The sequence below is a fragment of the Exophiala mesophila genome (genome assembly GCF_000836275.1).
Source record: "Exophiala mesophila strain CBS 40295 unplaced genomic scaffold supercont1.4, whole genome shotgun sequence".
In the NCBI taxonomy this organism is placed as follows: domain Eukaryota; kingdom Fungi; phylum Ascomycota; class Eurotiomycetes; order Chaetothyriales; family Herpotrichiellaceae; genus Exophiala; species Exophiala mesophila.
The window spans coordinates 845,269-870,656 of record NW_015622507.1 but is presented as its reverse complement, the minus strand read 5'-3'; the positions used below and the strand labels follow the sequence as shown (position 1 = coordinate 870,656).

The 25,388-nt window shown below is 50.1% G+C and overlaps 9 protein-coding genes across 9 annotated transcripts; 5 read left to right on the top strand and 4 right to left on the bottom strand.

Moving 5' to 3' along the window:
- Positions 1-831: 831 nt before the first annotated feature.
- Positions 832-3,995, top strand: PV10_05541 (uncharacterized protein). The gene is made up of 2 exons (XM_016370222.1): positions 832-3,443; positions 3,496-3,995. Exons 1-2 carry the CDS (start codon positions 1,053-1,055, stop codon positions 3,763-3,765), a joined length of 2,661 nt encoding a protein of 886 aa, XP_016222515.1. The 5' UTR covers positions 832-1,052; the 3' UTR covers positions 3,766-3,995.
- Positions 3,996-4,514: 519 nt separating this feature from the next.
- Positions 4,515-6,086, top strand: PV10_05540 (uncharacterized protein). Its single transcript, XM_016370221.1, has 4 exons — positions 4,515-5,025; positions 5,109-5,248; positions 5,305-5,433; positions 5,490-6,086. Exons 1-4 carry the CDS (start codon positions 4,971-4,973, stop codon positions 5,730-5,732), a joined length of 567 nt encoding a protein of 188 aa, XP_016222514.1. The 5' UTR covers positions 4,515-4,970; the 3' UTR covers positions 5,733-6,086.
- A 1,637-nt stretch (positions 6,087-7,723) lies between these two features.
- On the top strand, positions 7,724-9,297 carry PV10_05539 (uncharacterized protein). Its single transcript, XM_016370220.1, has 2 exons — positions 7,724-8,002; positions 8,070-9,297. Exons 1-2 carry the CDS (start codon positions 7,751-7,753, stop codon positions 9,222-9,224), a joined length of 1,407 nt encoding a protein of 468 aa, XP_016222513.1. The 5' UTR covers positions 7,724-7,750; the 3' UTR covers positions 9,225-9,297.
- Positions 9,298-9,474: 177 nt separating this feature from the next.
- PV10_05538 (serine-tRNA ligase) lies at positions 9,475-11,666 on the top strand. Its single transcript, XM_016370219.1, has 6 exons — positions 9,475-9,647; positions 9,703-9,803; positions 9,857-9,927; positions 10,007-10,168; positions 10,236-10,745; positions 10,825-11,666. The coding sequence occupies exons 1-6, from the start codon at positions 9,616-9,618 to the stop codon at positions 11,362-11,364; spliced, it is 1,416 nt and encodes a 471-aa protein (XP_016222512.1). The 5' UTR covers positions 9,475-9,615; the 3' UTR covers positions 11,365-11,666.
- Positions 11,667-11,839: 173 nt separating this feature from the next.
- Positions 11,840-13,343, top strand: PV10_05537 (40S ribosomal protein S1). The gene is made up of 2 exons (XM_016370218.1): positions 11,840-12,122; positions 12,213-13,343. The coding sequence occupies exons 1-2, from the start codon at positions 11,998-12,000 to the stop codon at positions 12,862-12,864; spliced, it is 777 nt and encodes a 258-aa protein (XP_016222511.1). The 5' UTR covers positions 11,840-11,997; the 3' UTR covers positions 12,865-13,343.
- A 15-nt stretch (positions 13,344-13,358) lies between these two features.
- On the bottom strand, positions 13,359-14,788 carry PV10_05536 (uncharacterized protein). The gene is made up of 2 exons (XM_016370217.1): positions 14,479-14,788; positions 13,359-14,396 (listed from the first exon to the last, which is right to left on the bottom strand). The coding sequence occupies exons 1-2, from the start codon at positions 14,679-14,681 to the stop codon at positions 13,625-13,627; spliced, it is 975 nt and encodes a 324-aa protein (XP_016222510.1). The 5' UTR covers positions 14,682-14,788; the 3' UTR covers positions 13,359-13,624.
- Positions 14,789-15,023: 235 nt separating this feature from the next.
- Positions 15,024-17,189, bottom strand: PV10_05535 (tryptophan-tRNA ligase). The gene is made up of 5 exons (XM_016370216.1): positions 16,550-17,189; positions 16,413-16,493; positions 16,245-16,360; positions 16,060-16,193; positions 15,024-16,009 (listed from the first exon to the last, which is right to left on the bottom strand). Exons 1-5 carry the CDS (start codon positions 17,105-17,107, stop codon positions 15,549-15,551), a joined length of 1,350 nt encoding a protein of 449 aa, XP_016222509.1. The 5' UTR covers positions 17,108-17,189; the 3' UTR covers positions 15,024-15,548.
- Positions 17,190-20,136: 2,947 nt separating this feature from the next.
- On the bottom strand, positions 20,137-21,941 carry PV10_05534 (uncharacterized protein; the record flags this gene model as incomplete). The annotated part of the gene is made up of 3 exons (XM_016370215.1): positions 20,137-20,587; positions 20,727-21,543; positions 21,660-21,941. 3 exons carry the CDS (start codon positions 21,939-21,941, stop codon positions 20,373-20,375), a joined length of 1,314 nt encoding a protein of 437 aa, XP_016222508.1. The 3' UTR covers positions 20,137-20,372.
- A 919-nt stretch (positions 21,942-22,860) lies between these two features.
- On the bottom strand, positions 22,861-25,175 carry PV10_05533 (uncharacterized protein). The gene has a single exon (XM_016370214.1). The coding sequence runs from the start codon at positions 25,142-25,144 to the stop codon at positions 22,928-22,930; it is 2,217 nt and encodes a 738-aa protein (XP_016222507.1). The 5' UTR covers positions 25,145-25,175; the 3' UTR covers positions 22,861-22,927.
- Between the last annotated feature and the right edge of the window lie 213 nt (positions 25,176-25,388).

Sequence of the window (25,388 nt, the reverse complement as noted above, 5' to 3'; positions counted from 1 at the left end):
ATAGAGTAACATTCACAGCCAAGCCATCTGTGGAGGGGCCGAGGGGTGAGGGAGGGACGTATGATGAGCTTTCCTGCACATGCCTCTGGCCCCTCGGCCTACCATGAGGTGCCTATTGGACCTAGAGCAAATACCGATCCCGACTAAAAGTTATGGGCGGTCCAGACACTCCTTAAGACGCTCCAATGGGCCGAGGGGGCTGACTCTGGTACCTTTAACAAGTTATGGTCTTTCGCTAGCCCAATGAGGTGTCTTCAGTTCCTCTTCGTTGTTAACAGCACCTATACGCAACTCAAGTAAGTCGTTTCGAATTGACTTTATTTGATAGTGCATTGTTGGATACTGGTACTGTCGTTGTGTTGGTAGTTGGTGCGCACTGTTACAGATGCACTGTCACGGATCACGCGATTTGGAAACCTGCTTGTGTATCTATATATGTAGGTATGTAACAGCCTAGAGGCATGTATGTGGATGTAGTCATCCAGAAAACTTGGTCATAGTACCTAGTACTCAATGTCATTGTTTGCGGGAGAGTAAAAGGCAGGCGCCCTGAAAGCAGCAAGCATGGAAAACTATTGGGGCTGGGCTGTTCCTCCGCCACCCCCGCTGGTTCAATCCACGTGCATCCACGGTGCCTGCAGTGCCAACTCACGCCCCTGCACTTTTCTCTACTTTTACAGTTATGGTAGGTGCAACGGAGATTATTATTATTATTGGAGACTGTCACCGTTTGCGTCTGCGGCTGCCATCTCAACTTCAAAACATCCAAGTTACAACCACTTTTGGTCTCAGTCATAAATCTATTCTCACTTCAATTCCAGAACCACATGTCCTCCACATGAGCGTCTAGTCCCGACTACATATAAAGCCGCACCCCGAGCTGATTTTCTTCATTTTATATTCAATAGCCAACGCTTGACACGTCCCCATCAGCCGGCGCATTGCATCTCATCATGCTCTTCCGTTACCAAAAGACGGAACTACTCCTCTCTACGACAATCCGGCTTCACCTCCAATAGACGTCGCTCTCCCATCCTCTTCTCCGGCCCACCATGGATTTTCCTGTGCAGCGTCGCAAAATAAACACATATGGCAAGAGCCAGCGCAAAGTTCTCGTCCATGATATCTTTGATGTTGCCTCGTCGAATGCCTTCCCTTCAAGTCAGAGCGCAGTCACACAATTCTCGTCATCCAGTTCAAGTACAACTCCTGCAGAGCGGCTCTCAACCACTTCAAAGCCTGCTCTTGCCACAGGCAAATCAATACCACAACCCAGTACTGTCAAACATGGGACAGCGTCCTCATTAAGCATGAAACCTTCATCCGATTCGGCGTCTATCTCTTCCCGCTCCTCGTCCTTTTCGCCAGTCGACCAGACCGATGCGTCTCTGTTTGATATCCAATCGTCTGATGAAGAAGGCAATCTAGGCACCCAGCATGCACTGGCAGTGAAACGGAGGAAGGTTGTCCCTCTGCAGTCGAAGAAGAGCACCTCTCGAGCAGGCAAATCTGCTACTCACTCTTCAGACAATAACAAACCTACCCACGCTTCAAAAGGAATGCAGCGTATAGATGTCAGCCAGAGGACCGCCTCCTCCAGGGCCGATCTTCACAAAATAGCCATGACTTCCAAACGTCAGCCCCCCAAGACGACCATCGCTAAGGCTCCCGTGAACAAGCCTGCAGCTGTACCTTCTGGGTTAAATCTATTTGATCAGATCTCAGAGGATTCTTCCTCCTCGCGTCTTTCACGACCCACGACCCCAAAGCGGAAGAGACCTCCTAGCACACTAAATCCAGTGAACGCTCCGAGTCCAAGCGATCTACAATTGACTGCTCTGAGTCTGACACCTGAAGCTCATCTTTCTTTGTCTGAGCAAATATCCGCCGATGAGGACATGACTGATGACAGCTCCGTCAGTCCTACTCCTCGCAAACCTCGGAGGCGACTGATTGATCGGTTGGACCCGCCGCGCCTGGCCAAATCTGAGCCGATTACATTGTCCAATACGCCTGATTCTTCCTCCATAATAGATGACTCCATGCCAACGGTACACAATTTAGACAAACTCTCTCCGCCGCGTTCACTGCCCGTGGAAGGAAGTTCCAGCCAGCCTATCCCCAATGGAGTTGGTGCAGGCCCCAAATCTGGCCGAATACGTTCGACATATGCCAGACAACGCTCGCACTTGAGTGACACGATGGATGGCCTCGAAAACCCTCAGATTTCGCATAGTCAGCGTTCTTCCCAACGTGATCTATCACATGCTACATCATTTACCAGCGTTGCGTCCCAACTGGAGCTTGACCAGGATGATATCGACGAAACTGACCTTCCCGCTCAGAAGAGCATTCATGAGCTACGCCGGGGTGGAGCAATCTCAAGGTTCGACAATGACTTGCTCGAGCTCCTTGGCGACATCCAGTCAAGTTCGAAGGCACTACGGATCCCTGCCTTGATGCAACTTGCTGGCAAATTAAGCGACCTAGCATTTTTGCTCCAGTTCCAAGAATCCGACAACGTCAGTCGTGTGACTGATTCAGCACGACCAGATCTTGATGATGTCTCGTCAACTTTGATGATCTTGGTCTTCCAGATCATGACTTCTGCCCACCACGTGTCCCCAAGGACACTACCTCAGATTCTGGACGCAATATGTCGATTACCGCCTTATCTGGCAACGAGTAATCAATCTCTCACCAAGTTGGCGAAAGACCGCAGTCAGAATCTATCTAAGTTATTGGTGAGGGAAATCTGCGACTTTGACGACAAAAGATCCGCCGCGATGAACCTTGCGGCTTCCTCCACCGGTCACCTATACTTGGTCACTCTAGAAAATACCGTGAGAAGAATGAGACAGCTTGGAGACGCCCCAGCGTTGCCGCAGTCTATTCTTCGGGAGCTGGTCTCAGTAATTTCAACAAGCTGGGACGTTCTGCGTCGAGGTCCAACGGAAGAACACGTTGTCGAAAGCATGCGTACTTGTTTCTCAATATTAGAGATCGTCAGTTTGAATCCCGACTTGTCGCGACTTCTTGCCACAACCAAATTTTTGACACAACTCCGTGATGCCACAGCTGGTATCGTCCAGTGGGCAGGTGAAGATCATCCGCACATTGCGCAGGTGTGCCTGAAGTTCATCATCAGTCTGAGCAATGACCGATCAGACGTGTGCAATGCGCTGTCCGAGGGGGGCCTCATCGGAACCATGTACACAATCGTGGAGGACCACTTCATCCGCCTGGCGATGTCCATTCCTTCCGAGTCGGACCCCGCAAGTCAACGGCTGGACACAGTGATTCTGGCGCTGGGATGTTTGCTCAACTTCGCCGCCAGTTCAGACCGGCCTCGACAAAGAATGCTCGAATTGTCAGACAACGGAAGAAGTCTGGTTGAAGGAATGGTCGAAGTGTTTAACAGTTGCTTCGAGAGAGCTTCCGAGGTGAGAGCAATTCATGTCGACATGAGGAATAACTTCTAACCAGAAACCATAGGCCACCACCATAGAGCACACGCACCTAGTCGTCCCACTGGGTTATCTTTCGATGCTGTTGTGTGCTTTGTGCCTCAATGCCAATGCTCGGGACCTGATCGTTCGAACCACAAGAGGTCAAGGATTGAGCGACTTGTTTCTTGCAGTAGAAACTTTTCTGAAGTCTTGGAGGCAGGTCGAAGCAGAGACGGGGGAGACGGATGAGACGTCTAGTGGATTTTCAAGGATGCTGACCGACATTTACGACGCGGTCCGAATGCAGAGCTTATGACGGAGACACGACTTATCCAACAAACGACCATATGGGGACACATATCGACCATGCACGATGTCATTGGAGTGGGGCGATTGGAGATGGTGATTTAATTCTGGCTACAGCGGCATCGCCTTTATTTTGAATAGACCAGATACCCCTGCATTTTCATCCTCTAGGATAGAAACCCAGCTAGTTATTGAGCAACGGACGGAGGTGTTGAATAAGAATTTCCGCATGCAGAACCGGAACATGACATTGAGTGCACGAGCCGGCGAAATGCTGTATGTATGAATGAGCCAAACGTCCGCCGAGTTGGTCAAGCATTGATTGAACTTCAATGGAGAGGTGGGAAGTTGACAGTCCCTGGTCAGACCCAACTGCCTCCGGTTGCTGGCTCGCTGGCTCGCTGATTTAATAGCCGAAGTAGAGGTAGACTGACTCTAGAGGCATCGATTGGGCAAATGATATAATTCCTGTACTGGTTTGCTAACGACGATTGGCCATGCAGTGTGCATTAGGTGCTGGGGTCAGGCCGGATAAGAGCAGCAACGCAGACCGGAAGGCAGCAAGGTGCGTGCGGACTAGCGAAACCCGGTGGTTACATACAAGTTGGACTTTTTTTCTGGTTGCTTGAATCATCACGGAAGCAGAATGGAGGGCGGAGGCCTTGGGCGATGGATGGGATTGCTCGGACCTTCTCAAAGTGTCGGTGAGCCCTAGATTTGGACCGTCAGTCGCTCTTGCCAGTGCCAGGTTCAAGAGGTCATTCATCGCAGCATTCCATCTCGTCCAACAGGTTTGGATAGTTGGTCCAAAACACCATCGACATCCTCATCGTCATTATTGTTGGGCTGCCCGCATTGGCCTTGGGACCAAGTTTTGCATGTGCTCCAGACCATCTCTCGTATACTGTATTTATTATTTGTTTGGGTCCCGCATCATCCCATCCGTCATCCCTCCCGGTTCTCATTACATACAATTTATTCCATCTACACGCTGCCATTTGCTGGCTCTCGAAGCCTAAATTCCTACCAGCCGTTCCGACTTCCCTTGTCCGTGTACCGGTCCACCGCGCTCTCGTCCATCAGGCCCCTCACCCGCTTGTCCTTATTCGTGGTCTGCCTAGGATCTCGGATGCCAGGAAACTTTTTACAGAGCGAGCCTCAACCTCGTGCTTAGGACCTTTTGACACGCTCGCTTCATTTCAGTGCCAGTTGACCATGGCTCCATCGGTCAAGCAACGCAAGATCGCCATCTTGGGAAGCCGCTCTGTCGGTGAGTCTGCATTTGTTCCTCATTCCCCAGCCCAATTGCGGGGAATCGCCACCGTCATGTCATGGCTAACCGCGGCGTCGCAGGCAAGTCCTCCCTCACCGTGCAGTACTGCGAAGGCCACTTTGTCGAAAGCTACTATCCTACGATCGAGAACACGTTTAGCCATGAGATTGTATACAAGAACCAGACATTCCTTACCGAGATCATCGATACTGCGGGACAGGTTTGAACGCCTCACGTGGACATCGCTGAAGAAGGGACGGCTGACCTTTGCCACAGGACGAGTACAGTCTGATGAACTCTAAGCTCTACATTGGGATTCATGGATACCTGGTTGTATATTCTGTTGCCTCCAGACAATCTTTCGAGATGGTCAGGATCATCAGGGACAAACTGCTCAATCATCTGGTAGGGTTCCCGAGAGTCTTGTTTGCCGCACCCAACTGACAATGAGTTTGTTTTAGGGAGCCGATTCCGTGCCCATCATGATCGTCGGGAATAAGAGCGATGTTGATTCAGGTAGACAGAGAAAAGTCACAGCCGAAGAAGGTCAACAGTTGGGACAAGAGCTCAAATGTGGTTGGATCGAGACAAGCGCACGCAATAATACCAACGTCTCCAAAGCCTTTGAGCTGATGATTGCCGAGATTGAAAAGTCTCAAGAGCCAGACAAACCGGCAGGTGGAGGCAAATGTGTCGTCATGTGAGACGTTGCATGCCCACCTGTCAGGTAACGTATCACGAGTAATGGTGAATGGGTGAATGGGCGATTGGGTGATTGGAGGATCTCATGTTGGCAATTTGGATGAGGAGGAAATCGTCTTTGGAGGTTTTATCAGTCGATCGCTGCATTAGGGGAGTCTTGGGGCGGGATGAATTGTTTATATTGCTGGTGTTGTTGTAGACCTTCCATGTGAAGATAGAATGGGAGAAGAGGGAGGGATTTTGTGGGGGGTTATGCCACCTGTATATTTTTGATGTCACGAGTCTACTTAATTTGAAGACGACATTATGGCTGTCGTAAAAGAGCTGAAAACTAATTCAAGATGTTGATACATGCCAAGAACAGGACATGACCTTTCTAAAATACGACCAGTTCCTGTCTCAGGAGTGATGTCCTTGGAATTCCTGACGACAGGTGCAAGCCATCGAGAATGATAGTATGCCCGCCAGCCTCGCAGGACAGGGTCATACATCGGAGGTTACAACCACAGTCGCAGGCTTGTGCATGGTTGACCTGTCGTCGTGGCTGCTTGTTGGATTTGAGGAGCTCTCCGCATCAATATCGACAAGAACGTGCTGCCACCAGCCATCTCTCCAACCACCAGTAGCCCTAGACATGAAGAGAGCAGCAGTTGCTGGGCACAAGCCAGAGTTCAGGGACTCTCGTGACAATATGCTTTTGTCTCGATAAGATGGCCAAACAGTCTCAAGGGACGCCACCGTTGGTCCGCTGCCAGTTCAAAGCTCCTAATACCGCAATCTGCTGGAATTGAAATGTGTTGGAAAGGTAGTCAGACACTGTCGTTCTGAAATGGTATTGACGAGCAAAGTACTGGTTCGAGGTCAGACTTATGTGAAGGTTCTTTCAAACATCTCCCCAGAGCTTAATGAAATACAGCTGAGCCGTTGATGTGTCTCCGCCCTTCTCTAGCGGTTATGCAGTGAGTTTACCACAGGCCCCCAACGCTGTGACTGGCAGCAGGTAAATCGTAGTAAGTACAAACCTAATTGGCATAGAAACAAACCAGGCAAGATCACCAAGAGAGGACATGACAGAAGCCCGTTACTTGGGCCGATCCACTGTCGAAGATCATGTTCGAAGTAGTTTGCGCAGCATCTCTGGTGTTTCGATCAACAATTCCCAGACGGAGAGAATCGAGACTCAAGAGGCGCGAGGGGCCAAGTACATAGCAATAATACGTTCACATGAGAGGCACGAGGGCACGAGGCAATCAATCATGATTGAAAGCTGGGATGAATATTGGAGTGTCAATCAGATGGGATTGGCATCCGAATCTAAACCTAGTACGGACTAGTCAGGGGCATCTCGTTGCTGACCAAGTCAACTGGGTCGTCGATCAAACATCTCTCCCACCAACAATGACTACTCCGTAGGCACGACAAGCCATGTTTGTACGGAGTACCTAGAGTATCACTCAGCCACTGTACAAGGCCAATATGATTCTTCGTGTCTCGACAAACAAGCACGCTCGTCTCTTGCCCTTTCATTTCTCCTCTTACGATGACCGAGAACGGACCAAGACACCTTGACTCCCCATCTGCTGTCATGGACATGTCCATCTCTGACGTGCAGCACAAGCAAATCCCACCACAGTACTTACTACGTGCTACTCTATTCTATAGGAGGTGCTTGGACGCCCGACACATCGTTTCAAGCTCGCCACTTGATGGACATGGACGCTGTCAAATCTATATCTTGAACCCTGAAGGTGGTTCTAGCTTCTTTTTCGATCCTTTCAAGACACGGTTTGCATACTTCATTTTTCAATTTGCATCTTCTGCTTCTGTTCTTTTTCGTCCAGTAATGACTTCCTCGTCTGCTTCGTGTCTCTGCTAGGATATGCCTAGAACAATCTTTTGAGCTCACCCTGGTGCATAGTCTTTGTCATTAGAGTGGACTATTCTTCATAACATTGGCATCGCTGCTGTGTCCCTACTCTTCCAATCCCTGCGCGTTCTTCCTCAATTACACTTCGTCGCAATGGAGCAATCCATTCCTTTGCTTGAAGAATTCGGAAGTTCCGAACAAACGTCGACCAATGCCACCATCAATATCGAGAAAAAGACCGATCCTGAGATTTCAAGGTGGAGAAAGGTGTGTTTCACTCTGAAGAACGTCCTTCCTCGATACTTGCAGCTCCATGGCTTGCAATACGACCACGAAAATCTCCATTCAACGGCATGGTTGGATTCTCTGCGGGGATATGCCGCATGCGCAGTCTTCTTCAGCCATGTAAGTCGTTCCACTATCATGCTCCTCTCATAAGAAATGGTCGCGGCTAACCACAGGCTTTCCTCAGATGTATGGCTTTCCAACGGAGGGATTTGCCTCCCTGCCCATTATCAGATTATATTCCGCGGGAACTGGTATGGTCGACCTCTTCTTTGTCATCTCCGGCTACGTGTTGAGCTTCAAGATGATACAACACATGCGGAACCATCAGGCAACGCGATTGATCGATTGCCTCGCCTCCTCAACCTTCCGCAGATACCTACGTCTATACATCCCCACAGCTTTAGCCACATTTTTCACCGCCATCATGACCTATGCAGGCTGGTGCCAGCCGGGGCTGAGAAAAGACACCATCATCCAACAGTTCCTGCACTGGGTCAGTGATACCGCATATGCCAGCAATCCCTTTGCCAACGTGGCTGGCTGGTGGTATCCAGGAGTCTATCGAACAGCTTATCTTGACCAGATGTGGACGATCCCAGTCGAGTTTAGAGGCAGTATCATCCTATTCGGCTTTCTAACGGCGTGCGCTAAACTAGCGACGAGATCGAGGATAGCTCTTTGTTGTTTCACCCTCTTCATCGCCTTCTATTATCAGGCGTTGTATGTTGCCTGCTTCCTCGGAGGCATGCTCGTGGTGGACTTGTCTATGAGCTGGACACCTTATGGAAAAGCACAACAGCTGAGTCTCCCACAGAGCGAGAATGGTATGGAAGCAGCGAAACAGAGCCGGACAAAGTCAATCGCCTGGCAGGTCGGCTTTATCCTCATCTTCATTATTGGTCTGATCTTTCTCAGCCAACCACAAATTCTGGGCGGGGAACTACCCTTTCCTTACCAATACCTGATTCTCCTGGTTCCGTCGAGTTACAAGGACGGAGCGGAACATTTCTGGCTGAGTATCGGTGCCATTCTGACTGTGGGTGCACTGGAATACTCTCCAGCGTTGCAGAAGCCCTTGAAATGGAACATTTCTCTATACCTAGGCGAGTTGTCGTTTGGAATCTACGCCATGCACAACACATTGGTATGGGTTTTATATCTTGGATGGTTGGCTCCTTGGAAGGATTCGACATTTCCTGAGTCACGATGGCCCTATATCCCAATTTCCATCTTCATGAGCTTTGTGGTGCTTTGGGCGGCGGATTATTTCACGCGAATCGACAAAAGAATCGTGGCTTTTGGAAGATGGCTTCAGGTCAGCCTCTTCGAGAAATGGTAGTAAACAACCAACTTTACGAATTAATGGCGTCGATTTCAATACACGATAATTTTATGCATCTTGCTTATCACCACTACATTTATAGAGACATCTAATAAATGTTTTATATACGGAATAGATATGGTAATTGATTCAAAATGCTGAAGCTCGACAATTGTAGTCACCATGACTCACGAGGCTCCGAGCCTGATGCGGAATCATAAGGGGTTCTGTGGCGCCTCGACCATCTGCAATTTGCGGGGCAGCATTTCTTCAAACAATTAATTCTGTATCGTTCAACCTGACCGCCTCAATCACCACGACCAATATTCAGCACGACCTGATAAATACCCTGAGACCGATTCCTCGCGTTTCTCATCGCACACCCGCATTCTGATTCCCCGTCCTCATCATGATCGACCCAAACGACCTCATTGAATCAAGGTACGGCTCTCCAGCATCAACCTTATAACCCACTAATGCCCGTGTGCTTTTCCAGAGGAGGAGATCCCAAGAAAGTCATCGACAGCCAGAAAAGAAGATATGCGTCTGCGGAGATTGTCGACGAAGCCATCACATTGTGGAATGACGCCTACCAGAGTCCGCAACATTCCTCTCCTCTTCTGCGAACCTCATTCTGATTTCCCCTCCAGCACGTTACAAGGCTCAACAGTATGGCGCAAAGATCAATGCTGTTCAGAAAGAGATTGGAAAGTTGAAGAAGGTATTTTTTCTTGGAGACGCCTCATTGGCGATCCACGAAGAGTCTCAGGCCTAACTGACACATCGTTTGCTCTGCACAGGAGAAACAAGATGCATCAGAACTTCTACAGCAAAAGTTGGATCTCGAGAAAGAGAAGAAGCAGGCGGAGGAAGAAGCCACCGAGAAAGAGAAACTCAGAGACCGAAAGGTCAAACTGATTGGAAACTACGTCCATGAGTCGGTGCCGCTCAATGACAACGAGGTGAGTTTGCACCTAGGCTTGAACGGCCACACAGATTTAGTTCGCTGACTGGCATCTCTCCTTGCAGGATTTCAATGAGGTCGTGGCACAATGGGCACCTGAAGGAGTCACGGTCGAGAAACGCGACGTCCTCTCACATCACGAAGTCATGACGAGGGCAGAGGTCTACGACGGCGAACGTGGGGTCAAGTTGGTCGGCCACCGTGGCTACTTCCTGCGCAAATGGGGTGTCCTGCTGAACCAGGCCCTCATCAACTATGGTCTGCATTTCCTATACGGCAAAGACTACGATCCCATCCAGCCCCCTTACTTCATGAAGGCCGAGTACATGGGCAAGACCGCTCAACTGGAACAGTTTGACGAGGAGCTGTACAAGGTCGTCGAGGGCGGCGGTGCCGAGGACAAGTATCTGATCGCAACCTCGGAACAGCCCTTGTCGGCCATGTATGCCGATGAATGGTTGACCGAGAAGGAGCTGCCCAAAAAGTTTGCCGGTTATTCAACCTGTTTCCGCAAGGAGGCAGGTGCCCACGGGAGAGATGCATGGGGCTTGTATCGCATACATCAGTTTGAGAAGGTGAGTTGTCTTGATATTATGGACACCATGCCACGAGAGAGAGGAAAGGAAGGCACAACTAACATCACGAAACTCGCAGATTGAACAATTCCTCTTCGTCAAACCAGAAGATTCATGGCAGGCTCTCGAAGACATGAAGTCGACAGCGGAAGAGTTCTACAAGTCATTAGGCCTTCCCTATCGAGTCGTTGTCATCGTCTCAGGCGCACTCAACAATGCCGCTGCTAAGAAGTACGACCTTGAAGCCTGGTTCCCCTATCAGGGTGAATACAAAGAATTGGTCTCGTGCTCCAACTGCACCGATTACCAGACCCGAGAGTTAGAGATCCGCTACGGTCAGAAGAAAGGTGCCATCGACTCAAGAAAGACGTACGTTCACGCATTGAACGGCACCTTGTGCGCCACAGAGCGAACCCTCTGCTGCATCCTGGAGAACTACCAACGAGAGGATGGCTTTGAGGTACCCGAGGTCCTGAGGAGGTACATGCCACCTGGAACTCCTGATGTTATCCCCTACACAAAAGACCTACCCAAGGATTCAGCTTCGGCCAAGGCTAAGCAGACAACAAAACCAAAGGCTGATGCAGTGGCTGATAAGCTCAAGGATCTGAAGACATAGTGGCTGGCGACATGACGACTTTGACGGTATAGATGAATCAAGATGACATGGCCTGGAGTAAAGAATCCTGAGGGTAGATGTCCGCTTGAGTATCCCATTCGTGCGCGTGCTCAGCATGACCGATAGAAATGATGTCGATGGTTCCCAGTGCCTACCCTTTTGCTTTGACGCGGAATCCATACTTACTCTTGTCTGGCCAGTGCCACAGGAGACACAAATAGCCGTTCTGACATCCATTAAGATTCTTCTATAGGAAGCGGGATAACACCGCTAAATCACTTCTTTTGACTGGCGGGATGAAAGGCGTATCACGTGATCAATTCGTAAGTAATTTCTGTGACCCACTGGTCAGAAATTCAAGAGATCAATCTTATCACGTGATCGACTATCTGCCACACAGCAAAGTGCTCACTGCCAAGACTTCAAACTGCGACTTGCCAATTTTGCCCACACTGACCGGCACACTTGTAGGAATCGCAGGTCGGTATTCTTCATAACCTTCGAACTCATCGTCGATCCTTCAACAACACACCGACGACCATAGTCCCCTGAAGACCGTCGATATATCGGGATCCCTACGATCATATCTGCGGCACACACTCCCATACTCGATTCCTCTCCGCTACAACCAGCATGGCTGTCGGCAAAAACAAGCGCCTTTCCAAAGGCAAGAAAGGCCTCAAGAAGAGAACTCAGGATCCTTTTGCCCGCAAGGATTGGTACAACATCAAGGCACCAAGCACATTCCAAACCAGAGAGTAAGGAGAACCACCCTGTGTGCACGACAGTCCTTGTCGTGAGGGCCAAGTGAGTAAAGAATTAGGGCTAACGAGTTTGGTTACGTGTAGTGTGGGCAAGACGCTCGTGAACCGAACCACTGGTTTGAAGTCAGCCAACGACGCCCTCAAGGGACGAATCTTTGAAGTGTCGTTGGCGGATTTGCAGACAGACGAGGACCACGCTTTCCGCAAGGTCAAGTTGCGGGTGGACGAAGTGCAGGGCAAGAACGTGTTGACCAACTTCCACGGTCTCGACTTTACCTCGGACAAGCTGCGGTCGCTGGTGCGCAAGTGGCAGAGCCTGATCGAGGCCAATGTGACGGTCAAGACCACCGATGACTACCTGATCCGCCTGTTCGCCATTGCCTTCACCAAACGCCGACCCAACCAGATCAAGAAGACCACCTACGCTGCCTCATCCCAGATCCGTGCCATCCGTCGCAAGATGACCGAGATCATCCAGCGCGAAGCAACCACCTGCACCCTCGCCCAACTCACCGGCAAACTCATCCCCGAGGTCATTGGCCGTGAGATTGAAAAGTCCACCCAGGGCATCTACCCCCTGCAGAACGTCCACATCCGCAAGGTCAAGCTCCTCAAGGCTCCCAAGTTCGACCTCGGTGCCCTCTTGGGTCTCCACGGTGAGAGCTCCACCGATGATGCCGGCCAGAAGGTCGAGCGCACCGACTTCAAGGAGCCCGCTCCTCTTGAGAGTGTTTAGATGAACATGGTGGTGTTGGGGTGGTGCTACGGGCAAGGAAACAGTTTGGTGAAGGCTGGTGAAGAAGAATAGGACGACAATGACCATGATGCGTGTGTGTGTATGAGGGGGTTGATGCAAGCCAACCGCTCGCGTTCCCCCATCATTGCCCTTTTGATCGGAGATGAAGCGGGTTCGGATGGCTAGTGGATTCCGAGTTCGATGTCAAAAGGGTTTCGAGCATCAATGTCAAAAGCAAACATCATCATGGCCTCGACATGCACCTCAAAAGTGTCGTGTCAAGACCATGGCCAAACAACAATAACATCAATCTTGCTGCAGCATGTTCAGGGGCAGAACGCAAAGTCATGGGTGTTGTGTTCGATCGGCACGACCACCATACGTCTTTGTTACTGCTGACGGCGCTGAGTCAAGACCCATGCTAGATATTTAGCATAGCATTGTGTCAATCACTGGAAAAAAACGAATTGAAAAAACTATCCAAGTCCTCTCTCGTGTGTTTGTGTTTGTGACAATGTCGTGTTCTTTGTGGGACCTCTTAAATCCGTGTTCTGAACAAACGCTGTGTGTGATTCCCCCTTTATGATCTTCGAGCCGGCTCTAGAGTCTGCGTTCTCTTTATAATGATACTACTATACAGCTGGACCCCCGGGCCAAGGGGGTACCTGCGCGGTAGATTGATTACAAGTGCGAGGAACTTTTTGGCTGATCCTCTTCCAAGCCAAAGCAAGTACTTGTTGGTCGGTCAGCTGTCAGTCGATCAATCTTGATCCACGACCCTGCCAATCCACTCAACCACTCCAGAGCGAAACTCTTCAAATTTTTCCGACATGACCCAATGACCGCAATCACAATCCAACAGTTCAAACCGTGGAAAGAACCGTCCTATCAAGGGCAGCGCCTCATCCGAGACGTAGTGACTCTTAGTTCCTCGCACCACCAGAGTCGGTCCCTCGTATCTAGCCTTTTCAGGATCTTTGAACGGGAAATCGCCTAGTGACGGCAAGGCCTTGGCCAAGGTCTGCAACGGGATGCGAAATCGATATTCTAACTGTGGACGCGAGTCCTTGGTGTTCTTGTCGTCTTCGGTATTATCAGCCGCCCGCTTAGGCATCTTGACCAGATTGGTCAACAAGAAAGCCCGGATGGCGGGATCCTTCTCATATTTCTGTAGGATCTTGTCCGCATCACTCTGTTTCTCAATCTTGGGATCTCTCTGGTCCTCGATCTCCTTCATGGCCCTGACGTATTTGCCAAAGTCGGATCTTAGCGCCGCATCGACCGGAGCATTGTCCACGGGGATCAAAGCGGAGTATGCGTCAGGCGACCGGAGTGCCATGGTCATGGCCGTTTTGGCACCCATCGAGTGCCCGATCAGGATGGGTTTTTGAGATCGTAGTTTATGTTGGCCAAGGAAATGTTCCACGTCCTGCGCCATGGCTGTGTAATCATGTCTGCCGATATGTGGGCTGTCGCCGTGGTTCCGGAGGTCAAGATTGTAGACGGGCCGTAACAGATCTTTGGCTAGGACTCTGTAGGGGTGTGCAAGTGTTAGAGCGAGGGAGAATTTGCCAAATCGTGATATGCCTGAGTATTCCACTGGTGTTTCCTTACTTACTCATGGTGCGATTATTTCGCTGAGACCCGAACAAGCCATGCATGAGGATGATAGGCGGCCTAGACTTGTCTGGCTGGCTCGGAGGGTCATGTCTCTGGAAGGCCAGGTCTACCACCTCGCCCACAGCCGGTGTTGTTGAGAAGCGTCGCTGTGATATGTGGGTATAACTCCTCGATGGGAGCTTGAGAGGGGCACGCATTGTGGTGCGTGGTTGGGAGACGACAAAGATGTCAGAGTCGAGGTGGGTAGAGTCGGTAGCTGGTGTCGTGTCCCTGCTAGACTCCTATGTTGAGATATACCATGGCTGCGTTGGGGTGTCAATTTTATGATACAAGGAAAAGACGGCGTTGAGAGGTTGAAGTCATAATAAAGAGGTTTGGGACAAACTTTCCCAAATTGGTAGTAGTGTTGTTCTGCATTTGGAGGCTTTTGGGAGATAGAAATACATACTGGAGGCGAGTTGATGAGTTCTTCGACAATCACAAAGTATGCTTGAGACTGTTGCAGAGTAGTGATCTTACAGTTGTCTATAATATACAAGTGGTTCTATACTAATATACAGGGTCTTGTTTTCTATTTCCTCTCGCAACAAAGAGCATCAAGCCACACCATATGTCGGAGCAGTAAGGTTATAACAACCGTAAAGGGAAATGCCTCTAGAGACTTCGTTGGGTATCCTGAGAACTTGAAGTCGATATGAGTTGATGGATGCAGGTCTCATACTCCTCCGAGATCCTCCCAGTGCGTGACCGGATTTGATCCTTCACCAGTGAAGGGCAAGAAAGGAGGCATATCGCCAAACGCCCAGCACATTGGCATTCTGTTCCCTTGCTAGCTTGGCCCATTGTCGCATGGAAATCGTTCATCCACAAGAATGCTCCAGCAAGGGGCTGCATGCATCCCATCATTGTCATCCAAGTCTGTACGCAGCAAGCCGAACATGTGGGCCTGAAAGGGGTCGGGCCAAATGATGTATCGACGGTCTTGTGGATGTCGTACTTATACTTCAGCCACGTTCAGTCGTTCAGACCTTTGGTTCGCTGGCGTCATGGCAAATATCATGCCATCAGCCAGCTAGTCCAAGGTTCTTTTTGACCAATTCGAAAGTAATTGATGATTTTGCATGTGCTTTCTGTGCGCCGAGGTGCATTTCGTCGCGCAGGACGGGGTTATGTGGATCCATCAACTCCCGGAACCTAGATCGGATTCCAGAAAGCTCATTTATAACAGCCTCGGCCACAAATTCCTTGAACGCACGCATCGAGCTGTTCTGATGGTCCTCAGCGATGGTTTTGCATGACAGAGGACTGTTAGTCATATGCTTCAAGATCTCCACCAGGTTGGATACCCCAGGACGTCGTTCTGGATCATAGGAGATACCGGCTTCGGAATCGGTGACAGCACCTTTGATCTTGGCAAAGACATCAACAGCCGAGTCTGTTATCAGGATTCTCGACTTTGGATCCTCGTCGGATTTGGACATCTTTTGTGAGGGCCGCTTTAGAGACATGATTCTCTTACCCTCGACTGATACGGTCAGTATTGAGTGTGCGTTCATACCAAATCGCATGACTCACCAAGAACAGCCGATGGGATGTTAAAGACAGGATCCCCACCATGTTGGGTCAAATAAGAATTAAAGCCTCGGGCTAGATTGCGAGTAAATTCAACGTGCTGTAGTTGATCTTCACCAACGGGAACGAGAGATGTCCTTTGCGATTGTTAGCGGGATTCTATGAAAATCTCTACGTGGTCCACTCACTGATAGAGCAAGATATCGGCGGCCTGTAAAACAGGGTAGGAGAAGAGACCAAGCTTCAGTTTCGCAGTGGCTTCTTCACTGTGCAAATTCACGCTTTCGTCCAGGTTCAATTTGCTCTGATATACCGCGTTAGTACCATCCTCAAAAGCTCCTCCCGGGGAATCATACCTTCCATTGAGTCATGCGAGACAAGTATCCAGTAGATGCAATGGTGCTCAAGATCCACATAAGCTCGCTATGATGAGGAATCTTTCCAGAAAATCAGCACAAAGGTCATCAGGTTGTAGAGGGCAAGGGCCATTCACATCTGATTGGAAAAACACGGCTGTGGACGACTGATTAGTCAAGCCCATTGCCAATAATGAGGCATATGACTCTTTTCTCAAGATGGCCCTCTGCTGACGCGGAATGGCGGAAGTCAAAGCATGTAGATCAACAATGGAGAAATACTGCTCCGTGTCCAGGCCTCCGACCAGTTGAGGGTTCATTGACTGCTCATGGTACTGCTTCCACTGTCGAAGCGCACCTATGTAATTGCCGAGGTGTGGGATTCCTGTTGGCTGGATTCCCGAGAATATCACTCTACCGGAGCGACCGAGAGGACCTCCTGAAGCTCGAGATCCATGGGAACTTGAAGGCTGACCCGATGCTTCTTCGAATGAGTTCGCCACAAAACCAGGAGAGGGACCGACTCTCTTCACACCGCCACCAACTCCACCACCGGCATTGAACTGTTGCCAATTGACTTGACTTTGCTGCCTGCAGGAATCAGAGCTGGCTGAGAAGCACCTTGCAGAAAGAGTTATGAGTTTTGGTCTAACGGCAAAGATCCCGCGAGACGAGCGAGATATGCTCGCGGGCATTTCAGAAGATGCGTAAGGAGCGAACGCACACTAGACAAGGTGCATTAAATAAAAGCAACATTGAAGTTGTGGAAAGATCCCAAGGACAACAATAATGAACAAGAGTATCAACTGATTAAAAAGGTGGATGTACCTAGGTAAGGTAATTTTGGACAAAACACGCCAAGATGAAAAATACACTTGAACCAACACCAATATCCTTCGGTGTTTGGTATCTGCAATACTCAGCCTTCTCGATCACGTGTTTGATTGGGGTCACGATATACATCATCGCTTATCTACCTACTGTGGTGAATCGTCTCATCAAGTCTACCCAGACCTTCTTCTGGACTATCAAATCATAAAAAGGTCTGTTACTGAGGTTCAAGCCTTTTCCCAAGCCTGTTTGATCAGATCTCCAGCCTTTTCGCCAATGCCATATGCCGGCATTTGTGTATGGCCGGAGTGCAATGTTGGCATCACACTGCAGTCAGCCACTCTCAGTCCCGTCACTCCGCGGACCTGCAATTTTTCGTCCAACACGGCTTCCTTGTCATCCGAGCGACCCATCTTGCAAGTCCCAGCCGCGTGGTAGCACGTGGTTGCGTTCTGCTTGACGTGAGAAATCCACTCATCTCGCTTGGTGAATGTGTGATGGAGAGCATCTGTAAAAGTGTGAGTTGAAATAAAAGAGAGGGGAGGGAGTGTTTCCCTCTGGTACGGATGGTACTCACTTTGCGGCCATGACCCCTTGACAACGTCCTTGGTCCCTGCACCCTGAAGCACAATCTCATTGCCGAGTTGACATCCTTCGGTCAGGACCAGAAGATCCAACGGATCAGAGAGGTAGTTGCAATCGATCACTGGATTCTCAAATGGATCCGTCGACTTCAGGGTGACTGTGCCTCTCGATCGTGGGGAGAAAAGTTCCGTGATCATTGCAAACGCATGTTTTTTATCTACACTCTCGGTGAGTCATTCTGTCGTTTTCTTTCGATATGATACAACTCACCAATAGGGAAATCGGCATACTGTTTGGGGCCTCCATATAGCTGTCTCCGTCAGAATAGTCACAAAAGTTAATGAAGAATTCACTTGCCTCGGTCGTGAAGAATTCTATATTTGGCTGTTTCTTAGTCAAGCCCATGGGATCACGACCTGGCTCTGTCTTTGCCTGGCTCCAGACAGGGTCGTCCTTGAGCCGCTCGTCGAGCCTCGCGAATGCAAAGGCTCCGAATGGAAACGACGACAGTACGCCAGTCTTGTGCTCCTTGTACTGCATGTACGAAGCCGTCGCTGCATCGTCGTGGTATCTGCATGAAGTCAACATCAGGCGAGTCCGAGTCATGCAGAGGAAGTGCATACACAAGGTGATCATTGGTGAGGCCTTCTTTCTCAGTCTCGTAGAAGGTGAAGACAATCTGTTGCATGTCAGGCGGTATCCTTCTAAGAGAGAAACAGTGATACGCACAAGGTGATCCAGCAGATTTTGTCCTACGCCGGGGGAGTCGACAATAGTCTTAATCTTCAATCGATCAAGATCTTCTTTCGGGCCAACACCAGACCGGAGCAGAATAGCAGGCGAGCAGTAGGTGCCTTGACCCTGTCAGTCATTCGGACAATCTGTTGATCTCTTGCCAGGAACCTACCCGAGGAAAGGATGATTTCCTTGGTGGCTTTGACCTCACGCTTCGCTCCGCTTTTGTCAACAAGGCTAACACTGGTCGCGTGAGGGCTTCCATTCTTTTCGACAAAGTTGACCTTGTCAACCAGCGTGTCGACGGCAATATCAATATTGCTCCTATGGTAATCATTTGTCACAAAGTCGGCGCCCGTGGTTCTGATCCCTTTGTGGTGGGTTCTCGGGACGTGTCCGCAACCATGCGGCGTTTCACCAGTGCTGAACATGTCGGGAACTAAGGGCAGGCCCTGAGACTCCATTGACTTGAGCAGCAGTTGAGAAATCGGAGCTAGGTCGTATGGTTCGGTGTGCAATGGTCCACTGTATCCGTGGGCTTTCTCATCGGCTTGAAACCATGGTTTGTTGTGAAATGTTTCCGACTGGACACCAAATCTTCAATCAGACCACTGACTCGTCTAGGACCCTCGCCTGAGACAACATACCTTTTCCATGTATTTGAAGAATTCATCTCCAGACCATCCTTGAAGACTAACAGTGATAAGTCGACGACCTTTTTCTGGTCGAGTGCCACTTACTCCCAGTCATCGTAGTCTTGTTTGCAGCCCTTGATGCATAGGGTGCCATTGACTCCTGAAGAACCGCCGAGGAACTTTCCTCTGCTCAATTTGACCTGCCTGTTATCGACGCCATGCATGGGCTCCGTCACCAGATTCCAATCTGTTTCGCAATCAAAGTTCTTGGACCATCCTAGAGCGCACGGCGGGGGTCAGATGAGCAAGGTCAAAGAATCTCATGGGAGGCTGTACCTCCGACCATATGAACATTCTCAAGGTCCTTATTATGAGGTCCAGCTTCGACCAGCAAGATTCGAGTGTTGGGGTTTTCGGCGAGTCGACCAGCTACAACACAGCCCGACGTGCCGCCCCCGCAGACGATAAAGTCATATTCATCGTGCTCTGTCAACAGACCTGGTGACATTTTGAATAGGTGTATAGTGTTGTTCTCGTGACTACAATAGGTATCAAAGCAGAAAGTGCCGCTGGCGACTATCCTACAGAGGAATCACCTATAAAATGCAAGTAATTACGGGGCAAGTGCCGTGCGACATAGTTCCGCGATTCCCACGTAAATGGCCAGCTACAGTATACTGTGGACGTCTGCACCTCGATCACGGTCCGGGGTTGAGGGGTTGATCAATCAGTCCCAGCGAGCTTGAGGGGCCCCGCGATCGACGCACAGGCGAATCCTGGGACTCGGACGGAATTGTTCCATGGTCGTTGTGGGTGATTCCCTTCGTTTATTGATAGAGAGTTTGGCTAACAAGGAGAATGCATGAGAATATCCGAGGCAATGTCTCACTCACTAGCACCCACATCAGCCACGACTTAAACACGACAGATTTGGTATCAGCATCGAACTTGTATTGTGGGTCAATCAATATCAGGGCACGGCAACGGCACACTGAATGTACTGGCTGAATCGCGGCCTATCTGGAGATCTCACAATGGTATCCATATAAGCCCCGTCCCATGGGGCGGGTAATTATATATAAAAGTACAGTAGGGTGGTTGCAACGGGCCATCAAGATAGAGCTCGCTAGGTGTCCCTGGGGACTGCCAAAGGCCAACTCAAATGGCAAGGCATCTATAGCACATCTCCCTCCGTACTTGGCTCGCCAATCCTCGACTTGTCCCGGACGTCTGTTGCCCCGACACCAGGGCCACGGACGCCTTGTTTCAACATCATCCGGAGAAGGTCGCGATTGCCTGCAGCAGCCTGGTTGAACCCGTACAACCGAAGCTTCTCGTCAAGCTCTTTTTCAAGCTCGTTGAATTGTTTGTCCATAGTCTTGGCAACGTCTATCATAGAAATAGCGATGGTCAGCATCATGTTTCGAACGAGAAAACGACATGGATCACGGAGAATGCTTCTTCCCTCGTGCAACATAGTGAACGGTGGAGAGCAGAAAATGTTGAACGCTGCAGGAGAACAACTCACCCAGTCCTTCAAATGACCACACGTTGGCCTTCATTCCCACGCCGTAGAACTGCCACTTCCGGATAAATGCTAACCAAGTCTCTACCACACTTGGGTGACCATCATACACTGTTAACAGTCGCCTGCGCGTGATTCTCTCAAAATTTTCCTGAGTCTTCTTGAAGATGAATGGAGATTTCGGCACAGTCCAACGCTCAATGATCTTTGGTAGTGGCACTGGGCCTGAGAGAGGAAGATTCAGCCAGTAGGCTGCGCGCACGGCAAAATCGGCAAAAAATTCGAGGTTGCGGACGCTGTAGGATCGAAGTTGCAAGGAAGCCACGGGGATGCCGTGGGTGGGCGGGTGTCGTACCGCGGTTCGGAAGGCTGCGAGGACATTGGGAGGAACGTTGACAGTATCCGGGTGAAGAGAGTTAGGCGTGTTGTGTGAATCAGGAGTGGGAGGTTTTGTTTCGGTTGACGTGTCTTTGGATTTGGGCTTGCCTGTCGAGCTCACACGAGGCTGCTTTGCGGCATTTCGCACATGTGGCCCTTCCTGACTGGCAGAAATCACGATGCTTTGAGCAATGGCACGGGTGTTGTCGCTTTTTGCATCTGACAGCGGCGATGTGTCCTGAGACTTGGCTGGCTTGACTGCTTGTGCATTCTCCTGCGAGTCCTCTTCAATCTCCATTATTTTCCTCGAACCGACCTCTGGCGTGGGAAATCCTGATGTGATGTCTTTCGGGGCATAGTACTTGGGCCCGGTCGAAGCGAACTGGCGTACTCTGTGTGATGATGGCTCCGATACCCGAATGCGAGTTATGAGACTGGAAGACTAGATGGAGATTAGCTCATACCCGCCGCATAGCGCCAAATCACCGGGGGAAGAGAAATTCGAGGCTCTTTCAGAAACATAGTGTTGGAAAAGGACAGCAGTCGCGATGGTCGTACCTTGCATGGTCGACACGTTTCAATAGCTGTCCGCAGACAGCGCGGAGTGGCCATCTTGATGCCAACACTGTGATATAAGAAGTTTTCAGTCCGAACGAGGTCTCCGATACTCTGATAGCTCTTGTTGAACCTCACTCCAGGTTTTCTTGAAAGGGCTCGAGTCAAATGCCGCGCCCCATACTCGAGACTGTGAAGTTCTCTGCTTGGGGAATCTGTGACTGCGTCTGGCACCTGATGCTTTCGAGACTCCGAAAAAAGATGTTGGTCTTGGCGTTTCGACATGGGGTCGAAGCGTGGGCCTCAGATCACGTGCACAATCACCTCGCCATCTCTTTAAGGACGAAGCCTCACACGTCGACACCCTATGAGGCTTATTCCCTCTTTGCGAAAGAACGTACAATGACGGTGTGATGCCACTCAAAGACCGTCTTGTTGAGTTGTTCAGAAATAGGGAGAGGATGGGACTCTCAGGACAACCCCAACTGTCTCTATCGAAAAGAAGAGTTGACGATACATCAAGTTCAGTCAGCTGGATACCAGAGTTGGTTCAAGCTACGAAAGCTTACGCAAGAGCTTCTGATTTCAGATTAAGATGGCTGGGTAGCGCCCGAGTTGGACTTTGGTGTGGTTCAGGCAAGAGAAGAAAAGTTCTTCGAGCTTTATATCCAACAGCATGGCCCAGATCTTTCTGTTGAAAAAGCAAAGGATCTTTGGTTCTATCATCGAACACGACGCTAGTCATTAGTGAAGCACCGCAAGTCAATTCGGGCGGTGCTTTCGGTGCGTTTGACGGACTTCCTCTTCGACATCGTGCCATCGCTTCATTGAACAGGGGTCCTTCAGGAAAGAAATCTCTCGAAATGATTTATTCATATTATATGCTCGGTCAATTAGAGCATCATCATTGCATTGCTGCCTAACACTCTAGATTGCCGTATTGGCCCATGCATCAAAGCTGGCAACTTCATTAGAAGAAGGTATGGTTCATGTTCGTCCATATCGTCATCATCGGACCAAATGCCCGGGGAAATTCATACATTCTTGTCCTCATAACCAAATTCTGGTTGACGACTAATCCAAGTCAATTAGAAAAGTGTAGCCCATCCAACAGTGCCTGCCATAGACAAGAAAGAAAGAAAACTTGGGAAACACGATGCCTTCCGAGACAATCCTGAGTCTGGATCCAATTCGAAGGATGCACCCCCGATCAAAAAGTCCTCATTTGCCATTGTAGGCATCATTTTGGTGCGCGAGACATCAAGCTGACGTCAAAACAAAGAAGTATTGCTCCGACCTCCCAGTGAAGGTCGCTGAACGTGATGTGTACCAGAAGATTGAATAGACGATTCTCCAATTCTTCCAAAGCCCTGAGTCAGGTCAAATTCTTCGTCATTATCGAAGCTGTCATTTTCGAAAGAATTGAAGTCAAAGAGGTCGGTGTGCTCGTAGCTCTTGATGACATTGTCAATTGGTGCCCCAAACGGGGAGCCAGTGAACGAGGCTTGCAAGCTGGATTTCAGCATGCTTGAGCGTGTTGGAGTTTTGCTGTACGCCTTTTGTGCATTTCCGGCGGTGTCTACCAGCGCATTTGACACGATGGCTCGTGTGCCAGTCATCCGGTCATCCGCAGGTCTCAAAGGCGAGGAAAACGCAGGAGTGTACGGGGTTCCGACATTGACGGGGTCAGAGAAAATCTCAAAGTTGGAATCCTCAATGTGGCTCGAGGGCACGACTGGTGGAAAGACAAATGGGCTACCACTGCCGACCCACATGCCGGAGCCCTTCATGGGAGAGTTTGCAAAGTCTTGCATGGCTTTGCGATGATAGTGTAGCTGGGTGTTGGGAGAGATAGAAGGGGGCGGTCGCTGGGGTCTCTTGAAACGCACTGCAGGAGTCATAGGATTGACCAAAACATTGGGACTGACGCGCACGGGAGAAGAGGATTGCTGACCATCTTGTGCAGGAACCATGAACCTGATGTGGCTCGGGGTCATATCGTGAGACGAGCCTCGGAGACGTCGAATCTCGTTTTCGGCACGGCCTTCTCGCTTTGTCCTTCCATGCTCCGTATCAAGCTCAGAGGTCAGCACGAAGGCAGTCTTAGGGCGCATTGCGGATGATTCGATAGATGAGAAGTATCCACTGTCGTCCACCTTGGACAATACGCGTCTTGGTCGTGGACCGGACAATGGCTTTTGCATTCGCGCAGTAGGAGAGGAGATATTACGATGGTGGTTGGAAGTGGTCATGGGTGGTGACGAGTTGATGGCGTCAGGAGGAGATGACTTCGGTTGGGTCGGTAGCACACTATCATCGAGCTCTACCGTCTCGTTGTCATTTTCGTGGAGTGCAGGGTCCGAGGCAGGAACAGTGGCATCCGATGAAAGATCGGGCAGAGGAGGAGCTGTCTGTGGCCGTGGGGGCTCACTGGGCAAACTGATGAATTGATTCGGTGCCAGGGCATCGGAGACAGGCTGTGGGACCTTTACAGATTCCGATCGTGTCATCCCTGGCTGGACCAGCACATGCGACATGTTTCCACGACGATTCTTGTCTTTGAAGAATTGACCTTCCATGCCCTCTTCGATCATCCAATAACAACCCTTTCCGGCGTCGCCTTTTGGTCTCTCCTTCTTGGTGAAAGCTTTGTGCAATGAAAGGTTGTGTCTGATACTGTTATGCCAACTCTGTTTGGTGTCTTCACGATAGTAGGAAAAGGTTTTTGAGATCCAGTCATAAATCTGAGACAGTGTCAACTTTCGAGTAGGAGATCTGAGCAAGGCCATGCCAATCATCTGAGCATAGCTATAATTTGGCTTGTTGCCATCATCCACGATTAGAGGCATGTCTTCTGGGGCAGGGATCTCCGCTGTGGCATCCTCGTCAGCCTTTGCCTTTTTGAAGGGTCGAGCGTTTGGAACTTGAGCGTCCGAATATGATCGCTTGAGCGTCTGCTTTCCCACGTAGGATGGTTCTGGAAAGTCAACAAAATTTTCGTGTGTGGCGGAAGCTGGATGGAGGTTTTGCTGGTCATAGGGGTCGAAGTTGCTGTTGAACGTTGTGAACATTGACTGCGGCCGTAGCATTTGGGAGTTGGGTCGATATTGTTGTGGGAGTGGCATGGGTGCTCGCTTGATTGGGGATCCGGCGTAGACTGCAGGGGCGGTATGTGGAGGGGGAATTGAAACATAGTTCATGTTTGCATAGTAGTTCTCTGCACGCATTATGGCCTGCATATCATTCTTGATCGGGGATGCAGGGTGCTCAGAGGCCATGGGTGTGCTGAATACCATAGCCGGACTGTGATGGGAGTGATGAGAATGGTGGGTCGAATGCGAGGGAGGATTGTGAATATCTTGTAGAGGCATTGCGGATGGTTGAAGTTGAGGACGAGGTTTGGTGTTCCTGCTGGGGGAGGAATTGGAGGGTACGGTCACCCGATCCTGATGGATGTGGAAGTACGGCGGTTGACGCGTCGGCGGCATGGTGGTGAGTTGTCTGGAAGTCCAGGAAGACTGGAGGAACCAGGAAAGAGGTATTCGAGGTCGAAGTCGCGTGGATAAAGGTGAAATTCGATCAAAGGCAGGCCCATGGACTGTCTCGACCTATGTGGAAAGATGTGAGCCACTTGGGTCTCGATCTGCACGGCTGGCTAGGCTCGCACGTCTGTGAATCCAGGAAATAATGTAATAATGGAGATGGGCGTCTGTGGTAGCAAGGAGAGATTTG

Excerpts from the sequence above, each read along its gene's own strand:
- PV10_05535 (XM_016370216.1), bottom strand. The coding sequence starts at position 17,107 with ATGCCCGCGAGCATATCTCGCTCGTCTCGCGGGATCTTTGCCGTTAGA. Across the intron at positions 16,194-16,244 it reads GCCGATATCTTGCTCTATCA|GACATCTCTCGTTCCCGTTG; the intron begins GTGAGTGGACCA and ends ACAATCGCAAAG. Across the intron at positions 16,010-16,059 it reads CATCCCATCGGCTGTTCTTG|TCGAGGGTAAGAGAATCATG; the intron begins GTGAGTCATGCG and ends TGACCGTATCAG.
- PV10_05533 (XM_016370214.1), bottom strand. The coding sequence starts at position 25,144 with ATGCCGCCGACGCGTCAACCGCCGTACTTCCACATCCATCAGGATCGG.
- PV10_05537 (XM_016370218.1), top strand. The coding sequence starts at position 11,998 with ATGGCTGTCGGCAAAAACAAGCGCCTTTCCAAAGGCAAGAAAGGCCTC. Across the intron at positions 12,123-12,212 it reads AGCACATTCCAAACCAGAGA|TGTGGGCAAGACGCTCGTGA; the intron begins GTAAGGAGAACC and ends GGTTACGTGTAG.
- PV10_05538 (XM_016370219.1), top strand. The coding sequence starts at position 9,616 with ATGATCGACCCAAACGACCTCATTGAATCAAG. Across the intron at positions 9,928-10,006 it reads AGATTGGAAAGTTGAAGAAG|GAGAAACAAGATGCATCAGA; the intron begins GTATTTTTTCTT and ends TGCTCTGCACAG. Across the intron at positions 10,169-10,235 it reads TGCCGCTCAATGACAACGAG|GATTTCAATGAGGTCGTGGC; the intron begins GTGAGTTTGCAC and ends CTCTCCTTGCAG.
- PV10_05541 (XM_016370222.1), top strand. The coding sequence starts at position 1,053 with ATGGATTTTCCTGTGCAGCGTCGCAAAATAAACACATATGGCAAGAGC. Across the intron at positions 3,444-3,495 it reads GCTTCGAGAGAGCTTCCGAG|GCCACCACCATAGAGCACAC; the intron begins GTGAGAGCAATT and ends CAGAAACCATAG.
- PV10_05539 (XM_016370220.1), top strand. The coding sequence starts at position 7,751 with ATGGAGCAATCCATTCCTTTGCTTGAAGAATTCGGAAGTTCCGAACAA. Across the intron at positions 8,003-8,069 it reads GCGCAGTCTTCTTCAGCCAT|ATGTATGGCTTTCCAACGGA; the intron begins GTAAGTCGTTCC and ends GGCTTTCCTCAG.
- PV10_05540 (XM_016370221.1), top strand. The coding sequence starts at position 4,971 with ATGGCTCCATCGGTCAAGCAACGCAAGATCGCCATCTTGGGAAGCCGC. Across the intron at positions 5,026-5,108 it reads CTTGGGAAGCCGCTCTGTCG|GCAAGTCCTCCCTCACCGTG; the intron begins GTGAGTCTGCAT and ends GCGGCGTCGCAG. Across the intron at positions 5,249-5,304 it reads TCATCGATACTGCGGGACAG|GACGAGTACAGTCTGATGAA; the intron begins GTTTGAACGCCT and ends CCTTTGCCACAG.
- PV10_05536 (XM_016370217.1), bottom strand. The coding sequence starts at position 14,681 with ATGCGTGCCCCTCTCAAGCTCCCATCGAGGAGTTATACCCACATATCA. Across the intron at positions 14,397-14,478 it reads AATAATCGCACCATGAGTAA|AGTCCTAGCCAAAGATCTGT; the intron begins GTAAGGAAACAC and ends ACACCCCTACAG.